Genomic DNA, 19,952 nt, shown 5'->3' with positions numbered 1-19,952 from the left:
GGAGGGAGGGAGGGAGGGAGGGAGGGAGGGAGGGAGGGAGGGAGGGAGGGAGGGAGGGAGGGAGGGAGGGAGGGAGGGAGGGAGGGAGGGAGGGAGGGAGGGAGGGAGGGAGGGAGGGAGGGAGGGAGGGAGGGAGGGAGGGAGGGAGGGAGGGAGGGAGGGAGGGAGGGAGGGAGGGAGGGAGGGAGGGAGGGAGGGAGGGAGGGAGGGAGGGAGGGAGAGAGGGAGAGAGCATGCTGAGAGAACAGAGGATGGGAGGATAGGCGGTAAAGGAATGCTGGAAAGAGAAGATTTGATAGGACAGGAAACCCAAAGGAAAGTGTCCCCACACATGAACATGATCAGCTGTCAAATTTTTCCACAGAAATGTGAGGTTTCAAAGCAGTTCTAATAAGTAGTGAGAGCTCATGACCAGGATGTATAAGCGGACACGGAAAAAAAAATGGCCCGATTTTTCCCGGTTAAAAATACACTTTCTCTTGGCTGAAAATACACTTTTTCCATGTTAAGTGACAGTATACTTGTCCCTGGAACTGTAAAAGTTATCAATCCATCGAATCATTATGCTTCTATACACCGGTGTAGAATTTCATAGAACTTTACAAAACGAAACTTGTGGGGAAAAAACACGTTTTTCGAAGGGTCTGTGATGTGCAGCGACATCTATACTGCATATTTTCTTATTACGAACGTATAAATTCGAATTTGACCAAACACCGCATGTTACTTTCTGAAGTACTGAAATCGAGATTGTGATGCAGTTTTGTAAGCCAGTCATGGCCCATGTAACGTGATCTAGCAAGCCGATGACAGCAAATATTCAGAGCATAAGACACGTGATGTAGTCAGTCAAGAGCATCATCACTGTTAAGTAATTTGTCTGATGTCCCCATTTCTTCTACTTCCTCATCCTAACAATCTTGTCCTCACTAATTCTGTAACCATTCCTGAGAAATGTCAAAATTTATTCGTTGGTTAAATTCACTAACCGTGCCACAATCACCGGTTTAGTTATCCCACATTTATTCTCCGGTTAGGCATTATTACGTGGTTCATACAATGCATTTTCTACACTTCTCCCAGAATAGATCTTGAGCACCTGCTAGTCGAGGACTGTAAAATTGGTCCTTACTAGTGTAGCGGTCGTGCCAAAAACTTTCTGCCAAAATTTCATTTTCTTGGATACACCAAGAAGGTAACACCTAATCTTTCTATTAGTCACTTATTTCCACTCTGGCAGTCTGAATCTTTGGCTTTTGCTAGTAATTATAGAAACGCTGATCATTCGCAAACCCAGTCAGCCTCATAAACACACAGCAACTGGCATTTCCAGATGCGGCGGGGATTCCCCAGGCACAGACGTCACATACCTCATACGTCCAAAAATTAGCTTATGATTCATGGCCACCAACTTAGAATGTGTTCAAAAACCAAGAGGGATGTGTTTTAAAATCATATGAATAATCAATAGACCTACTTGTGCTGGATGCTAGGCACTTTGTGAAACAAGGTTTTTTCCACAGAATATGAATTTGCCCCCCATCCCCCTATGAAATTGCCACCCGGGGCAGATACCCCATTTTGCCCCCGCCCCTAGATCCAGGCCTGTTGTGGATGTGTGAATCTGGCAGCTTGGGCGCTGTAGTAAAAATTTTCTGCATAGCATCCGGCTGCTTCGTGCTTATACAGCTAACAGCCAAACTTCTGTAGCCAGAAGTGGGTGAAGGTACTACTCATAAGCGACTCAACTGCGCACACGCAAGAGCCTGCTCGTAACTGATCAAATGGAGCTAATGTAAACAGTTGTGACAGCATGCTCATCGGAAGCCATTTGTTGTTCTTAAGCATTGTGTAGTTTTCCTAAAGCCTTTGAAACATTTTGCTGTTGCCAGATCTATGTATGAGTACTGTGTTTTTTTTGTTGTATATGGCGCATTTCCTTTGCAACTTAAGTTTTATTTTCGTTCACACCAGTCAGAATTATAAAGTTCTAACTGAAAACTATAACAATGAAAAATTCCCGAGATTTTCCCAGTTTCCTCTTGGATGAAAACATTCCCAGGATTTTCCCGGACCTCCCAGGTCATATAGGCAAAGGTGAACACAGGCTGCTGCATAAAGCCAAGGGAAAGTTGTGAGTTGCATGAAGTCAAGCTGCTGGGGCAAGAGCCAAAAGTGAACTACAGGAGGTAACACAAAAGAGGGACCTGCCCCATACAAGTGGTCAAATGACTCACTGAAGAAGGTGGCATAGGATGGGTGGCCATGCTTGGCGGGCAAATGGCATGCATATTTGCTGAGGAGAAAGTCAAGATGGTAGGACAGTGGTAGTTTGGCAGCTGCTGCATACAGACTCGCAACTGGTCTAGTGTAAAAGGCACCAGTGTAGAGTGGCTTCCCTACAAGTAGGTGCTTGTCGTCCTGGAATCTGAGTGACCTGCCCTTCCTTTTTATCCTCCCTCCCCCCTTCCCCCTCCCAACCAACAGACAACCTAATCCTCTTGCTTCCCCAGCACTAATTGTTTCAGAAGTTTAGGGTGGTTTATGGCATCTCACACAATGTGTGAACTTTCAGCAAAAATTTTCTCCTCCTTAATTTAAGTACTTACCAGCCATTCTATCCCATAATTTTATAATTTTCTCATGGGAATTTTGCTATTACCAGGCACACTGCATAAACGGTACAGCTGTTTCACTCTAGTGTGATGATGTGATATTTAAAGCAACATTTGAGTCGATGGTGGATTTACTAAGTAACCTCAGAGTCTTCCAATATTCTCAAATCCATTTCTCTTATTTCTTTTATAATAAATACAGTTATGTCATCTATTGCAATCGTCAATTCCCATATTAATCTAAACATTGGGTGAAAATTCTAACCAGTCTTTCCAATCTTCAAAGGTAACACAGACGTCATTTTGACAGATTGGTACTAACCTTATAGCGGAGCTGTTGAGTCGCAGGTCAGCAGGTATGATGATAAGTTAGGGATCAGTTTTTAGTTGGTTGATGTAAGGTTAGCTTGCATTTTGAGGAATTTGGGGAATGATGGTGAGGCAAGATTAGAGGTTAAGAAATCCTGGAAAGTTAACAGGGGGTGATTTTAGGGCAGTGTGGGTGGATCAATGTTGGATGGAGGAGTGAATTGAGTCAGACAGAGTTAAACATTGGTCTTTGGTTGAGTCTGGTACAGCTGATGGTGATTCAACATGTACACTATATGGTGAGTAGCAAACTGTGCTTTTCATAATACAGTATTGTCAATATTCCATCCTGGATTTTCCATTGTTAGATAAACATTATTTTGTTTGTGGAATCGCTCAACTTTATAAACCTGATGTTAAGTCTGCGACCAAGAACTTTAAAATTGGGTTTTGAGAACAACCCATGCCAATGCTTACCTTTTCAGGTAATGCACTATTGTAACAGTTAAAATAATATGATATAAAACTTAATGGTATGCACTGCTGCAAAACATTGTCATAGATAGTGTACTATGGAAACAAAGTACAAAATTAATGAGAAATCCTCACAACTTCAAAGAAACTCACCCTACTGTTATTTCTGCATCTCCACTAATACCAGAAAATCCAGATGCATCTGATCCATTCTTAATTTGTGATTCATTGGTTGGAAAGTCCCCAAACATCCTTTTCCATGACTTTTCATCTGCCAGCAATTTGTCCTGCAGCTGATCTAAAAAAAAATCCACAGGCGCATTTAAGCAAAATAAATAACAACATGGATGAACAAGCACATGCACTCTTTTCAAAAATTTATAACTATTTGTGTTGAAAATGAAGAAATCTGGCAGGCTCACATTCACAGTATAAATATGGACTGACCTTAACAGTTTTAACTCAGTGGAATATGGGAACCGAAAAATCACAAGAATGGCAAACAATATAGTTCAGAACTCTTATACATTTAAGTCATTAGTCAAGATGTTAGAGGTTGTCAGAGTTTTAAACTTACTCAGGGGGCGGGCAGCTTTATTCTTTTTTGATTGTATGTGAAAATTACTTCCAACAGTTTCTTGTACAATATTTTATTAAAAGGAAAATTTTTATCTTTCCAACAAATATCCAAATTAAATTTCTTTTAATCTAAATTAAGATTCTTTTAAACAATAGAAAATACTAGATGGAGCAACACTAACACGCACATGCATGCATGTGCCCACTGTCATTCACAGCGTGGATGTTAACAATTATGTAAAATAAATCAGATTGTGTTATTGTGTTACAGCAAAATTTACAAAAATATATTAAAAGAACCCCAAAATGAAAACTAATTTCTCCTTGGCTGCACAGAACCAGCACGCTGGAGGAAGACACCTTTTCATATGTTTAGGTATGAGGCAGGATTCTGGGCCCCAACAACAGGACCATTACACACTGGGGATATCGCACTGCGTCACAGCAGTGATCGCAAAATCCTGGCTGCCATATTGGCTAGTTTAATTCCTATGTGGTCAGCCACCCACAATTCAATGTGCCTTTTTGAGTATTTTATAGGTGTACATGGGAATTCTCAATACTTCTCAGTTACAACCGATAGTCTGCTTAATTTCTTCTGTCTGTAAACTGAGAGTTTCTCCTTTATTGCATTTAGAGACCTGTGTTTTTGTTGGGTGCAAGATTTTTCTTGTGCAAATCTTATCCCTGACAACTATTTTAATATTCATATCCAACATAGTGTTCCTTTTCATTTCATACATTATTTACATTCGTGAACTACCTATGATGTCAGAATGAAATTTTCACTCTGGAGAGGAGTGTGCGCTGATATGAAACTTCCTGGCAGATTAAAACTGTGTGCCGGGCCGAGACTCGAACTAAGCACGACTCACACCTTGTCCTCACAGCTTTACTTCTGCCAGTACGTCGTTTCCTACCTTCCAAACTTTACAGAAGCTCTCCGGCGAAACTTGCAGAATTAGCAGGCTGTGGCTAAGCCATGTCTCCACAATATCCTTTCTTTCAGGAGTACTAGTTCTGCAAGTTTCGCGGGAGAGCTTCTGTAAAGTTTGTAAGGTAGGAAACGAGGTACTCGCAGAAGTTAAGCTGTGAGGACGGGGCGTGAGTCGTGCTTGGGTAGCTCAGTTGGTACAACACTTGCCCACGAAAGGCAAAGGTCCCGAGTTCAAGTCTCGGCTCGGTACACAGTTTTAATCTGCCAGGAAGTTACCTATGATGTACCCACAATCCTCTTCAGTGTATGTAGCAGCTCTCATGGGAAAAACCTGGAGATATTTTCCCTAATTATTTCCTTTACACTTGGTTCACTAAGTCATGATTTTTTTTTTAATTTTTGGGATTCTTTTGTTGTGGATTATTGGAGGTCTTTCCTGTACAACATATGCTAATAATTGTCTCATAGTTGTCCCTTATATTGAACCACATGCTGCCTGCCATTTGGTTATTTCTCATGAACAGATCCAGTAGATTTCTAGACTGAAAAGCTTTGCTATTTAGTTTGTTGTTAACAAACATGTATTAAAATCACCCATCACAATCAGATTTTGACAGACGAAAACTCTGACTTCCTGAGTAACTTTGAAGCCTATGTAGCCTTTCGAATATTATACTTAGGGCAAACATACTTTGAACATGCTGTTCTTTGTCTCTTTCAATTCCATGGACAATTTGATTACACTTTCACTAAAATTGCAAGCATCAATGTCATTTTTTGAAAATTTAGTTGCCTGACAGGAGAGTTGTAGATCAGTCCGATATTTTTCACCCCATTTCCTTCCAATTTGTTTCACTTAAACCTGAAGCAGGAGATTCCTCCAAACCTCTTCAATTTTCCATGAAGTTTGAGGATTGCAGCCGGATGACGACTTCTTGCCAAGATATTTTAGCTGACAATCATTCAACCATCTTCAGATGAGGGTTTTGCACTGTAAATTGTTAGCTCATATCGCTAACTTTAATCCAAAAATTTGGCATGTAGATTCATGCACAGAGACAGTTGCTATGTAAGTGACCTCTGTCGTGTTTAGTGCCCTCTTTGAATACTGATCCATCTACAGCACGCAGGCTAATGTACAGTTGTGATAATACATCTACATCTATACTTTGCCACCACGAGATGCATCGCAGAGGGGGTGTCCCACTGTACCAGTTATTAGCATTTCCTCCTGTTTCATTCACATATGGAGCACGGGAGAATGATGACTGAATGCCTTTGTGTGCAGTAATTATTCTAATCTTATCCTCACAATCCCGACGTGAGCTATATGTAAAGTGTTTTCCTACAGTAATCATTTAAAGCTAGTTCTTGAAATTTTGTTAATAGATTTTCTCTGGATGGTTTATGTCTATCTTCAGTAGTCTTCCAATTCAGTTCCTTCAGTATCTCTGTGACACTCCCCCATAGATTAAACAAACCAGTGAGCATTCATGCTGGCCTTCTCTGTATACATTCAATATCCCCTCTATCAATGCTGTTTGTATATTTATTTATTTATTTATTTACACGTAAAGTTCCATAGGACCAAATTGAGGAGCAAATCTCCAAGGTCATGGAACATGTCAGTACATGAAATTACAACATAAAAGTAATAACAGATAAATATAAAATGTTTATGAACCCAAAAAAAGTCAGTCCATAAGTTTAAGTAAATGCAATCAACAGTACAACAAGAACCAGATTAATTTTTCAAGGAACTCCTCGACAGAATAGAAGGAGTGACCCAGGAGGAAAACCTTCAGTTTCGATTTGAAAGCACATGGATTACTGCTAAGATTTTTTTAATTCGAGTGGGAGCTTATTGAAAATGGATGCAGCAGTATACTGCACACCTTTTTGCACAAGAGTTAAGGAAGTCCAATCCAAATGCAGGTTTGATTTCTGCCGAGTATTAACTGAGTGAAAGCTGCTTATTCTTGGGAATAAGCTAATACTGTTAACAAGAAATAAAAGTAAGAAATATTACCCAGACTCGTGGACAGGGGTCGACAAGACGTTCATGTGCTTACACAACTTACTGTCCGAACCGTCTATTTCTGAGCCAAAAATATCCTTTTCCAATAGGAAGAGTTACCCCAAAATATAATTCCATATGACAATAGCGAATGAAAATAAGCAAAGTAGACTAATTTCCGTGTCGAACGATCACTCACTTCAGATACCGTTCATATTGTAAAAATGGCAATATTAAGTCTTTGAACTAGATCCTGAATGTGGGCTTCCCACAACAGATTACTATCTATGTGAACACCTAGAAATTTGAACTGTTCAGTTTCACTAATCTTATGCCTATTCAGCAAAATTAAAACATCAAGTTTTGTTGAATTGTGAGTTAGAAACTGTAAAAACAGTCTTACTGTGATTTAGCATTAGTTTATTTTCTACAAGCGATAAACTTAGGTCATGAACTGCACTATTTGAAACTTAGCCAATGTTGCATACAACATCCTCCACTACCAAGCTAGTGTCATCAGCAAAAATAAATATTTTAGAGTTACTTATAATACTAGAGGGCATATCATTTATATAAATAAGAAACAGGAGTGGCACCAACACTGATCCATGGGGTTCACCGCCACGTCACTGTCCCCACTCGGACCCCACATCCCAGCCATTGTGAGTAATGACATTTTGCTGTCTGTTGCTAAAGTGAGAGATGAACCAATTGTGAGCTACTCCCCCGTAGTCCACAATAGTCCAGCTTCTGGAGCAATATTTTGTGATCAACGCAACACCTTAGATAAATCAAAAATTATGCCTAGTGTTTGAAACCTTTTGTTTAACCCATCCAGTAAGTCACAGAGAAAAGAGAATATAGCATTTTCAGTTGTTAAATGACTTCTAAAGACAAACTGTACATTTGATAGCAAATCGTGTGATACAAAATGGTCAATTATCCTTGCATACACAGCCTTTTCAATAACTTTAGCAAACACTGATGGCATAGAAACAGGTCTAAAATTGTTTACATTATCCCTTTCTCCCTTTTTATAAAGCGGCTTTACTACTGAGTATTTTAATTGTTCAGGAAACTGATCATTCCTAAAGGAAAAATTACAAATATGGCTAAATATGGGACTAACATGTGCAGCACAGTACTTTAATAATCTGCTAGGTACTCCACCACAACTACGAGAATCCTTAGTCTTCAGTGATTTAATTATTGATTCCACCTCCCCCTTGTCTGCATCACAGAGGAGTATTTCAGACATCACTCTCAGAAAGGCATTTTACAAGAAAGTTATATGATTCCCTGTAGAAACTAAATTTTTATTTAATTCACCAGCAATGCTCAGAAAATGATTGTTAAATACTGTACATATATCTGCTTTATCAGTGACAAATATTTTTACTATGAACTGACTTTATATTGTCGACCTTGTGCTGCTGACCAGACACTTCCTTCACAACTGCCCATATCATTTTAATTTTATCCTTTGAATTAGCTATTCTATTTGTATACCACATACTCTTTGCCTTCATGATAACATTTTTAAGCACCATACAATTGAATAGAATTGGGGGGAAAAGAAATGTATGGCACAACTTGACTAAAAGAAGGGATCGGTTGGTAAGACATTCTGAGACATCAAGGGATCACTGGTATTGGAGGGTAAAATCATAGAGGGAGACCAAGAGATGAATACAGTAAACAAATTCAGAAGGCAGTAGGTACTGCGAGATGAAGAAGCTTGCACAGGGTAGAGTAGCATGGAGAGCTGCATCAAACCAGTCTCTGGAGTGACGACCACAACCACAACCACAACCACAACCGCAACCGCAACCACAACACCATTTGTAATGGGCTACTGTAGCCTGATTGTGACTACTTCTAACATTTTGTTATAATTCTCGCTTTATTCTACATAATATTCTTATCTCACTAGTGAGCCACCCGAGCTCCCTATTACTGCTAGTACCCCATTTAGAGCATTCTACTGGAAAGCAACTCTCAAAGAGCATGAGAAATGTGTTAAGGAAAGCATTATATTTATCATCTACGTTATCGGCACTATAAACGCCCTGCCACTCTTGTTCCTTGACAATGTTTAAAAAACTCTCTATTGCCGATGGATTAACTTTCCTATATAGTTTATAATTACATATGACATTTGTTTTAATACAAAAGCCTTTTAGTGTTACAATTTGTGCATCATGGTCTGAAAGGCCATTTACCCTTTTATTAACAGAATGCCCATCTAGTAATGACGAATAAAAATATTGTCTATGGCTGTGCTACTGTTCCCCTGCGCCCTAGTTGGAAAAAACACAGTCTGCATGAGATTGTATGAATTCAGGAGATCTACCAACATCCTTTTTCTTGCACCACCATAAATAAAATTTATATTGAAGTCACCACACAGAACTAATTTCTGGTACCTCCTAGATTGAGCAGAAATGTTCTGAAGTCAGAGTTACGGAACCCATAAACAATAACAATTAGAAGTTTAGTGAAACTGAAGTCAACTGCCCCATAGCAACATTCACATATCTGTTCAGTGCAGCGCCATGTTACATCTATGGACTCAAATGGAATACTGTTTTTTTTTATATACATAGCCACTCCCCCACCCAGCAAGGAACTCCTTGAAAAACAGCCAACTGATATGTATCCTGGTAAGGGAAGCCTCTGAATTGTCAAATTATTTACGTGCTGCTCCGATATAACAATAATTTCAGAGTCACCATCGATAAGCAGTTCACCAACTTTCTCTCTAATACCTCTTATATTTTGATGAAATATGCTGATTCCTTCTCTGCTTAGTAACATTACACACTGTGAAGGTGAGCCCTTAGTTAGAGGAACTTCCTTTAAGCAGGTATACCTAACAGCTGATGTCATTCTAAAAAGGGTGCAGCTCCAACACCAACTACTACAGGATTTTTTCCATGAGTGATCACACCACTACCCTGTGCACTGTCACCTATAAGCTTTGCCAGCCTCCCCTTCCCATACCTACTGAGGTGCAGGCCACACCTAGTGAAACACAATCTACTGATAGACCCAACTGGCACCACTGAAATATGACCCATGCCCTCTGCCATCAGCACCCCCTTCAGCCCCATGTTAACGCGCCTAACAGCCGCATTAAGATGAGGCCGATCATGATGCTGAAACAGTTGCACAACATGCATATTAGTGCCACCAGGTTGAGTTGCTATCTTTACTAGGTCAACACCTACATCATATTCCCCATCCCTATAAAGCCCGTTCTCTGCTCCACCCACTATCACTGCCTGTTCCTCCTCTGTAAAATTCCTACATAACTCCCGTATGCTGTCAGTCACTTGAGCCAACCCGGCACTAGACTTCACAATGCTGGCATCCTGGTACTCACTCCCCAACACTTCCTGCAACTTCTCGCCCACACCTCTACCATGCGAACTACCTAGCAGCAGAACCTTCTTTCTGTTAGACTTTGCAAATGACCTAGGCCTTGTAACCGCTAAGGGCTGCTGCATCTTCTCTACATCTACAGCTACAAGAGGCTCCTCTCCACTCAACTCTGACAGTTGGTCAAATCTATTGCATATATGCAAAGTGTAACTGTCTGAATAGCACCTCCTCCTAGCTGCCTTCTAGCCAACTGCCCGTTCCCATTCCCCACCACCCTTCACCCTCCTCAAGCTATCTAGTTCCTCCTCTGCGCATTGTAACTGCACCTGAAGGGCATAAGGTCATATGCTCCTGCTCTTCTATCAACATGTTTCTACTACAGATTCTGCATTCCCAGGCCAGAATCTCACTAGAATGCCCATTGGCTTCCCACTCCATTCCCCCCAATGAAAATACTTTGAACAAATCCCACACTGTAACCCACTACTCACAAACCTGCGACAGAGCCCACACTTCTCACTCATGGTTGAATTTTACAGTTACTGAAAAAAACTATACGTCTACATTACCCAAGTTCAGTTACACCAGTAGAACTATTTATAGAATTAACAATGCGGTCTCAAAATTCTGTCTACTAAGAAAGCAACTACTTGCATTAACACTACTACATCACAGCTAATACAAATACCAATAAAACTTCACAAAATTATTAGCTAAAACAAAAAAATTCATGCGGCTACTGTAACACTCAACGGAGCCAAAACACTGTCTGAAAATTATACTGAAATATTTCACTAGAAACGATAAGAAAACTGAAACACAAAATTTACTGAACGATTTCAATGCATAGAAAACTAAAAACACAGAGAGCGAATGTTTCCAAGGGTTTATTAAGTCTTTATCTCACCACAAACAGCACGAAAAAACACTGAAAACTAAAATTTAATAGCTGTATAACAGTGCACAAACAACTTTGTCAGTACTTAGCTTTATAACTGCTACAGCTGCAACTGCACGCCGCAAAATGTAAACACATTACTTAGACGCGAGGCGTGGATGAACGACGTAAGCACACTCACGAATAACAGTCCACGTGAGTCAATAACACAAGAAGAAAGACTGAGATTAATGAAAATCCACTAATAAGTTACTTTTACAGCAAATATTAACACAAATAAACTTTAAAATAAGTAACTGAAGACAGAAACTTTATACAATATTGACGAGCAGTTTCAACAGCAGTCCAGTACAAGATCTGGTACAGATCCAACACACTTGAGCAATATTCTAGAACCAGTCACACGAATGATTTGCAAGCAATCTTCTTTGTACGCTGATTGTACTTTGCCAGTATTCTACCAATAAACTGAAGTTAACCACCAGCTTTATCCACAACTGAGCACTTGCCCGCGAAAAGCAAAGGTCTCGAGTTCGGGTTTCTGCCCGAAACACAGTTTTAATCTGCCAGGAAGTTTCACTATTGATATTGTCTGCAAAGTCATTAACATACAACATGAACAGCGAGGGTTCCTATGCACTTCCATGGGTCACACTACATCTGGTAATGACTCTCCATCCACAGTAACAAGTGTGCCTACCTGAAAGTCCTCAATCCAGCCACAAATTTCACTTGATACACAATATGATCATACTTTTGATAATAAGTGTAAGTGTGGTATTGAGTCAAATACTTTTCAGGAATCAAGAAATACTGCATCTATCTGGTTGCCTTGATCCAAAGCTTCCACTATGTCATGTGAGAAAAGTGCAAGTTGCGTTTTACATGATCAATGTTTTCTCAATTCATTCTGGTTGGTATGAGGAGTTATTCTGTTCGAGATACCTCATTATGTTTGAGCTCAGAATATGTTCTAAGAGTCTGCAACAAATTGATGTCAGGAATACTGGATTGCAGTTTTGTGGATCATTTCTATTACCCTTCTGACCTGTGCCTTTTTTGAAGAACTGGACATGGTTTTTTGTTCGAGGGACTACAATAGATTATGGTTAGAAGGTCTAACTCAGCTGCAAAGGCAGTATAGAATCTGACAGCAATTCCATCAGAGCCTGGAGCTTTGTTCCATTTCAACGATTTCAGCTGTTTCTCACTACCACTTACATTAATACTTATTTCCTTCATCATTTTAGTTTTGCGAGGATTAAATTGGGGCAATTTGCTTGGGTTTCTCTTTGTAAAGGAACCTTTGAAAATGGAGTAAAGCATTTTAGCTTTTGCTTTGCTACCCTCAATTTCAGTTCATGTCTCATTTGGTAGGGACTGGACACTAACTTTGGTGCCACTGACCAGCCTTCACATATGACCACAATTACTTTGGGTTTTGTGAAATATCATATGACAGTATTCTGCTATGATAGTCATTGAAGGCATCGTGCATAGCCCTTTTGACAGCCAAATTCATTTCATACAGTATCTATCTACAGCACTATGCTTTATTTTGCACATACTATGCAGTAATCACTGTTTCTTTAGAAGTTTCTTTACAGTGACTGTATACCATGGAGTTCCCTCCCATTATGGACTGTTCTATTGGGGACATATCAGTGCATGGTCAGCTTTTTTTTTTAACTTGAACCATATTTCCTCTGCATGCTCCTGCCCTGTCCTGAAAGTTTTAAGTTCCTCATAGAGATATGACACTACTGCCTTTTTATCTAGTTTACTAAACATATAACTCTTTCTGCTCAGTTCAGTTGTCCTTTGTGCTTTGGTAATCACTGTTGGCACAACCATGTCATGGTCACTGAAATGAGTTTCAATGTGGACGTCCTCAAAAAGGTCAGGTCTATTTGTTGCCATTTCTAGGTAGTTTTCTGAGAAGACATTAAGTAACATTTCACAGGATGTTTTTTCATGCCCACCACTAACAAAAAAAGTTTTTCCAATTAACTGTTGGATGATTAAAATCTCCGCCAATGATTACAATATGATTGGGGAAACTTAGGTACAAGTGAACTGAGGTTTTCTCTAAAGTTTTTGGTAACATCAGGAAATGAGTCTGTTGAGCAATAGAAGAATCCAAGTACCATTTTATGCCCACCCCTGATACCGAATCTTGCCCAAAAAGTCCCACATGCAGCTTCAATTTCTATCTCGATGGATTTGAGTTTCTTGTCTACTGTGACAAATACACGACCTCTGTTTCCCCATTTGCTATCCTTGTAATATACACTTAAAATTTCCCCAACTTTTTGTCTGCTGTAATATATACACTACCATCATTTCCCCATTTGCTATCCATTTAATATACCGACAAACAGCATGATTTTGGACGGTTTTGTCATTATTTTGATTGTAACATTCGTATATATTGTTAGATTAAATTGATTGTTATGGAAGTGATAGGGTATAAGTGTAACAAATAAAATATCCCAGAACCAGAAAGTGTTTGTGTAGGTATATTTATCTGTGGCAGTTAAATAAAAGGGGGTGATTTCGGACACACATGTTTTTTAAATCTCTGTCCAAAGTTACAGTACTCTGACAGTTACTGCCTTTTTTAAAAATTCTACATTCTTTTTATTTGATTTTGGTGACATTTTACACATTTTAAGGTAGCCCTTTGTTACGAATAAGTGATATGGAATGATATAATGAATTTTATATATTACAGATAAGTTCTGGACGAGCTCGTTTAATATTTTCGCTTAAGAGAACAGAAAGATCTTCTGACTGTCGTTTGAGGAATAAATGCACACATCCTTCTTTTGGCAAATTATTATGAAATTTTTCTCTTTTCAGCCAGATTTATCGAGGTAGCCTTTAACTAAATATCTAACATCCAATTTAGTGAAGGGAAATCCCCAATGTGCAGCCCTCAAGATACCTTGCTTCAACATTTTCTTCTTCTTCTTCTTCTTCTTCTTCTTCTTCTAGCACTGGCTGTCCTCCCATTTCTTTTTGAATGTGCCTTCTGCACTTTATTTTGTAGGGTTGATTCAGGTATACCATACAAATCTCACGGTTTTCTGTACGATAATTTACCACTCTGAATATCACAGCTTTATCTAAAAGTTCCGGGTCATAATTACACCATACAGTAGCACCTCTCCTGCTCTTATACGTTCTTGTCATTGTCAGAAATCATCCCACACAATACACAGTTTTGCAAAAACCGTCATTATTTTATGACCTTGCACAAGAAACTCAACAAACTTGTACAAAAATTGTCTCAATGCTGTTAGCTACTGAGCCCAAACGCATCAACAATTACAGTTACAATAACTTCCCGCTCAGTGCAACAATAGAAAGTTTCCACTTTACAATAATGTATGGATTTTTAACACTGAGACTGTTCATCAATTATTCACCTAGGGATCAATTGATGCAAAATGAAAGTTGTGGGAAGAGATAAATGCAATCTTGAGCTTAAAATAACTGGCGCACAGACGTTAAAATAAGTAACTCTGTTTCTATGCAATGGCAAAGAGCAAATAAGCCATACTGTCTGAATCCGCCCCGGTGTCCAAAATCACCCCATTTGACGGTACACTTAAATTTTTCCCAAACATCTCATTGCTATGAATTTCAGGCTTCAACCAGCTTTCTGTACCTAGCATTATATAAGCTTCACTGCTTTTCATGAGTGCTTCAAACTCTGGCGCTTTGTTGTGAATGCTTCGGCAGTTTACCATTAGGATTTTAACACTAACCTGTGGGACCCATTTCTTTTATCTTACACTGATACTTCTGGGTTTTACACAGCTATCATTATATGGACTGAATGGAGAGTTGCCTAATTTAAAAAGCCTTCTGTGTACCCCACACACAGTCAACTAGCTGAGTAACAGCCTCTGTTGTGTAGTGCACATCTGACCTACGGTATTTAGGAGGATCATATAGTTCTCAACCCTCTGGTCCAAATCCAGGAAGCTGCTTGACACAGAACTTTGGAAGTATCTGATTCAGCCTCTCTACTCGAATCAGAACTAAAAGGGCCACGATAAGTTCTGGCAACAAAGCTGCAAATTTTCAGCTTTGTTGAAACTCTAAGTGCAAGATTGGACTTCTCAAACTTCTCTGCCAGTCACCCGAATGACCAAAGAATGACCTCGGAGCCCACACAACAAGCATAATTTATTCCACTGTATGCCACAATCTACAGTTGGTTGCACCCTATTCCCACAATGGATGCTGGAATAGCCTCTTCAACATGATGTGTGATGTTTTGTTTGTTTTGTTTTGTTTTAGGGCACAAAAACTACTAATGTCATATGTGCCCATGTCAGAACATTATTAAGAAAGGGAGTTATAAATTAAGCCCAATTGATAAGAGGAGAGAGAGCTAAGAACAAGGACTTTCTCTTGGAAAAAGGTCCATAAAACACGCTGTAGAGCAACAGAAGTTTCCCACTAAAGATTAAATGTACTTTGCCATATTGCTACGACAGACAAAAAGTAAAACCCAGGTGACAGCTCCCACACCACTTGCTAAAACGACTGATAAGTCAGATGGTAAACGTACATTAGAACACAAGTGTTCTCAGCAATGTTCCAGATGTTGATACCAGAAATCGTTTGTCAGTCCAAGAGCCATCTGTGTACACAAAAGTACTATTGCAAAGTTCCATGTAAAGGTTGAGAAACTTACAGTGATATATCGAATCTGGGGTAGTTTCCTTAGGAACCAAATTAAGTACAAGGTGAGCACAGGCCACAGCACAAAGCCAAGGTGGCGAAGGGTTCACACTCATTAGAAAAGTGGCAGGTAGCATGAAGTTAAGCTGCAAGAGCAATAGCCAACAGTGAACTCCAGGAGGTAACAGAGAGAAGGGACATGCCCCATACTGGCAGTCAAAGGAACCATCGAAGGAGGAGACCATCGAAGGAGGAGGCATAGGATGGGTGGCTGGACATGGCAGACAAACGGCATGTGTATCTGCTGAGTAGAATATCATGCGGTTATGACAGTGGACATTAGGCAGCTTCTGCTGAGAGACTCTCAGAAGGGCTAGTGTAAAAGGTGATAGTGGCCAAACGGATTCCATTGTGTTTCGACAGTGCAAGATGGAAGGATGTGCAGATGCATAAACAAAACACCCATAGTCTAGTTTCGAATAGACTGTGGATTAATACAAATGGAGAAGTGTGGTCTCATCCACTCCCCAGGAAGCACTGCTTAGGACACGTAGCACACTGAGGGACGCTGTGTAGCGTGCGGCGAAGTAAGAGATGTGGGAGGATCAAGAAAGTTATCTATCAAGCATAAACCCCATGAATTTAGTAGTGTCGATGAATGGATGAGAATTGGGCACAAGCTGTAGAAACTTTGGAAGAAATCCACTGTGCTGCCAGAAATTCATACAAATGGTTCTGTCCGTGGAAAACTGAAGGCCATTGTTGATGCTCCACAAATAAAGACAATTGAGACAACACTGAAAATGACACTCCAGGAAACAAGTCCAAGGAGAACTGCAATAGATCGTCAACAAAAAGGGAGACAGGTGTGTCCAGCGGGAGGCAGGCCATAATAGGGCTAACAGTTACAGCAAAGAGGATTATGCTCAGGCCGGAGCCCAGAGGCACTCTGTTTTCCTGGCTAAAGGTGTCCGACAACCCATACAGACCTTGAAAACTCAGTCATTTAAAAATTCCTGAAGGAGACAGGCCATGCGGCCTCAAAAGTTCCATGTGTAGAGAGTACAGAGGATACCAGTCCTCCAGCACATGTCGTACACTTCCTCTAAATTGAAAAACATGGCCACAGTCTGGTATTTCCACAGAAAACCATTCATAACATGGGTTGGCAAAGCGACGATATGGTCAACCGCAGTAAGGCATTCTCAAAATTCACACTGTGCAGTGGTTAGTAGATTGCGAAACCCTAGACATCATGCCAGCCAGACATGAATCATACGTTCCATCATCTAGCAAACACAGTTGGTGAGAAAAATGGGGTGGCAGCTAGAAGGAAGGCGTTTGTCCTTACCGGGCTTAGATATGGATACGATACTGGCTTCATGTCAGTGGCCAGGAAATGTGTCATCTGCCCATATGCAATACTATATATGAGTCTGAATGTGAACATCATCTGGTCCTGGGGTGGAAGATCGGAATAAATTGAGAGCATAATCTAGCTCCCTCATAGTAAAGGTGGGATTATAGTACTCACAATTCTGAGAGGAGAAGGTAATCACTTGGGCAGCCTCCATTCATTTTCAATGGATGAAGGAAGGGTGATATTGGGCAGAGCTCAAAATCTCCACAAAATAGTGGCCTAAGGTTTAGAGATGGCTATTGGGTCAACAATGGCATTATCAGCTACAGCCAGGCCACAAATTGGGGAACGGACCTTGGTCCCAGAGAGTTGCCAGGGGTTGGCCCACACTGTAGAAGAAGTAGAGGAACTGTTAAAAGAGCTAACAAATGAAATCCAACTGGCTTTTTTTCCTATCTTTGAAGAATGAGATGGCACTGAGCACACAACTATTTATAATAAAAGCAGTTTGCCATTGTACGATGATTGCTAAAAATGTGGAGAGCACGTCTACACGCGCGAACTGCATCATGGCATGCCTCAGTCCACCAAGGGACCAGGACACTATGTGGTAAAAATGGAGTGCGAGGAATGTGACGTTCTGCAGCAGTAAGGATAACGTTTGTAGCGTATTCCACCTGGTCATCACAATTGGGGAAATGTTGTTCAGAGAAAACCACTGTCATGGAGTAAAGCCTTCAGTCAGCCTTAGAAAGCTGCCAGTTGGGTTTACATATATTTGGGTAGGAGTCAGCAATTGGATAGCACACAGGAAATGGTGGTTCGAGTACACGTCAAGAAGAACGGGCCACTTGAGATGACAGACATGCTGGGCAGTGCAGAACAAGAGGCCCAAATGGGAATAAATTTGTGTGGAGTAGTCTAAAAGGAACATGGGTGCTCCAGTTCTAAGGCAGATAAGGTTGAGTTGATTGAGGTCAGCCAAGAGGGCACCTCTTGGACCGGTTCTGGAAGAGCCCCAGAAGGAATGGTGTGCATTAAAGTCACTGAGCAGCAGAAAGGGGTGAGGGAGTTGACCAATAAGCTGGAGGAAGTCTTCCCTGGTGACATAAAATGATGGAGGGATGCACATGTTACGAGGAGAAAAGGTGAAGCGAGAAAGGAAAATTTGGACGAACAGCCTGCAGCCTGGTGTTCAGTGAGATAATTTGACTATGAACATCATCCCGGATGAGCAGTGTGACTCCCCCATGAGATGGAATGCTATCCTCGGGGGCGAAGGACAAAGCAGACTGGAGAAAAATGCGAGACGTCAAAGCAATCAAGAGCACGCAATTTTGTTTCCTGGAGGCAGAAAACAAGTGGACGTTGCAACTCCAAGAGCAGCCATAGCTAGTCCTTGATCCATCTAATGCCGCGAACATTCCATTGGAGGAGAGTCATGACGGGGAAAGGGGAAAGAGGGAAATAATGAAGGGTTGTCACCTCGGCAGCTGCCGAGTGCCAGCCTTTGAAGAATCTCTGCTACATGGCACAGAGGCTGGAGGATCTTGTTCCTTGAGATATACAGAGGCATCGGCAGTCTCACTAGGTCAACCTACAGATTCCAGAACAGAGAAACTGTTAATGGTGCGCACTGTTGAACTAGAGGTCAAGTGGGTGAGGGTATCACACTGCGACACCATTTAAGAGGATCACTGAGTTGGCAAAGAAGAAAATTGTTTGCCTTTGTTTGATTTCTTGGAGCCTTTCTGGTTGGCAGAGGAAGACTCAAATGTTTGCTGGCTGGAGGGATGTAAAAAGTCTTTGCATGAGTATTCTTTCTGTCCTTTCCGGCCTATCAGTCATATAACAGGTGATTCCGCTGCTGGAGGCAAAGATGTGGTAGCTTGTAGCAAAACTGGAGACGAAGGAGACAGGGATGCTATCGTGGAATTGGGAGATTTCACAACCCTGGTGCTGAATTTGAGGTTGCAAGTCTGCATGGCTGTGTCCTTCATGGAACAAGGTGTAGCAAGAACAGTACTGTAAGTGCCAGATAGTAAAACGCAAGGCTTTCAACTAGCCAACAACTTTTGAGTAACAGAGTAAGGCACTTTTTTCCTTATTCCGGATCTCCTGGGTGGCCCACACATCAAGATACACAAGACATTCTCAGGATGAGGCTGCATGTTCACCATTGCAATTGATACAGTGGGGAGGAGGAGACTGGCAATCATCCTTGTGAGCACCCCTACCACAATTAACACATTTGACCGTGTTTCAACAGGATATTAGAGTTAGTTGTAACACTGACATTGGTAGCAGCCCATCAGGTTTGGAATGAACAATCGGACCGTGATGACTTCGTGGCCTGCTTCGATCTTTGATGGGTTCACTATCTCGAATGTGGGAAATAGAGTGCAGGCTGCATCAACCTTTTTCATTACCCAATGGACTGCAGTGATGCCCTGATCATAGGTAAATTTAGCTTTCTCCCTCAGTCAGACCAATGAGCAGTCTAGTGTAAATCACACCACATGAAGGATTCAGTGTTCAATGGGACTCAACATGAGCAGGATAGCCATGGAGGAGCGAAGCAGCAAGCAGTTGTTGGACTTGAGAATCACAAATTGTCTTCAAAAGCAATGTGCCACTATGTAAATGAGAGTAGGTTTTCACAGGGCCTGCAACTGCATCAA

The 19,952-nt window shown here is 40.8% G+C and overlaps 1 protein-coding gene across 1 annotated transcript in view; it reads right to left on the bottom strand.

The window, feature by feature from the left end:
- LOC126322302 (uncharacterized) overlaps positions 1-19,952 on the bottom strand; it is a 255,496-nt gene that overhangs the window by 176,757 nt on the left and 58,787 nt on the right. Inside the window, exon 6 of the mRNA XM_049994279.1 lies at positions 3,552-3,696. Within this exon, the coding sequence (XP_049850236.1) occupies positions 3,552-3,696 (145 nt within the window). The remainder of the gene's footprint in view (positions 1-3,551; positions 3,697-19,952) is intronic.

This window comes from Schistocerca gregaria, chromosome 2, assembly GCF_023897955.1.
Source record: "Schistocerca gregaria isolate iqSchGreg1 chromosome 2, iqSchGreg1.2, whole genome shotgun sequence".
Taxonomy (NCBI): domain Eukaryota; kingdom Metazoa; phylum Arthropoda; class Insecta; order Orthoptera; family Acrididae; genus Schistocerca; species Schistocerca gregaria.
This window is presented reverse-complemented; position numbering and strand designations above follow the sequence as displayed.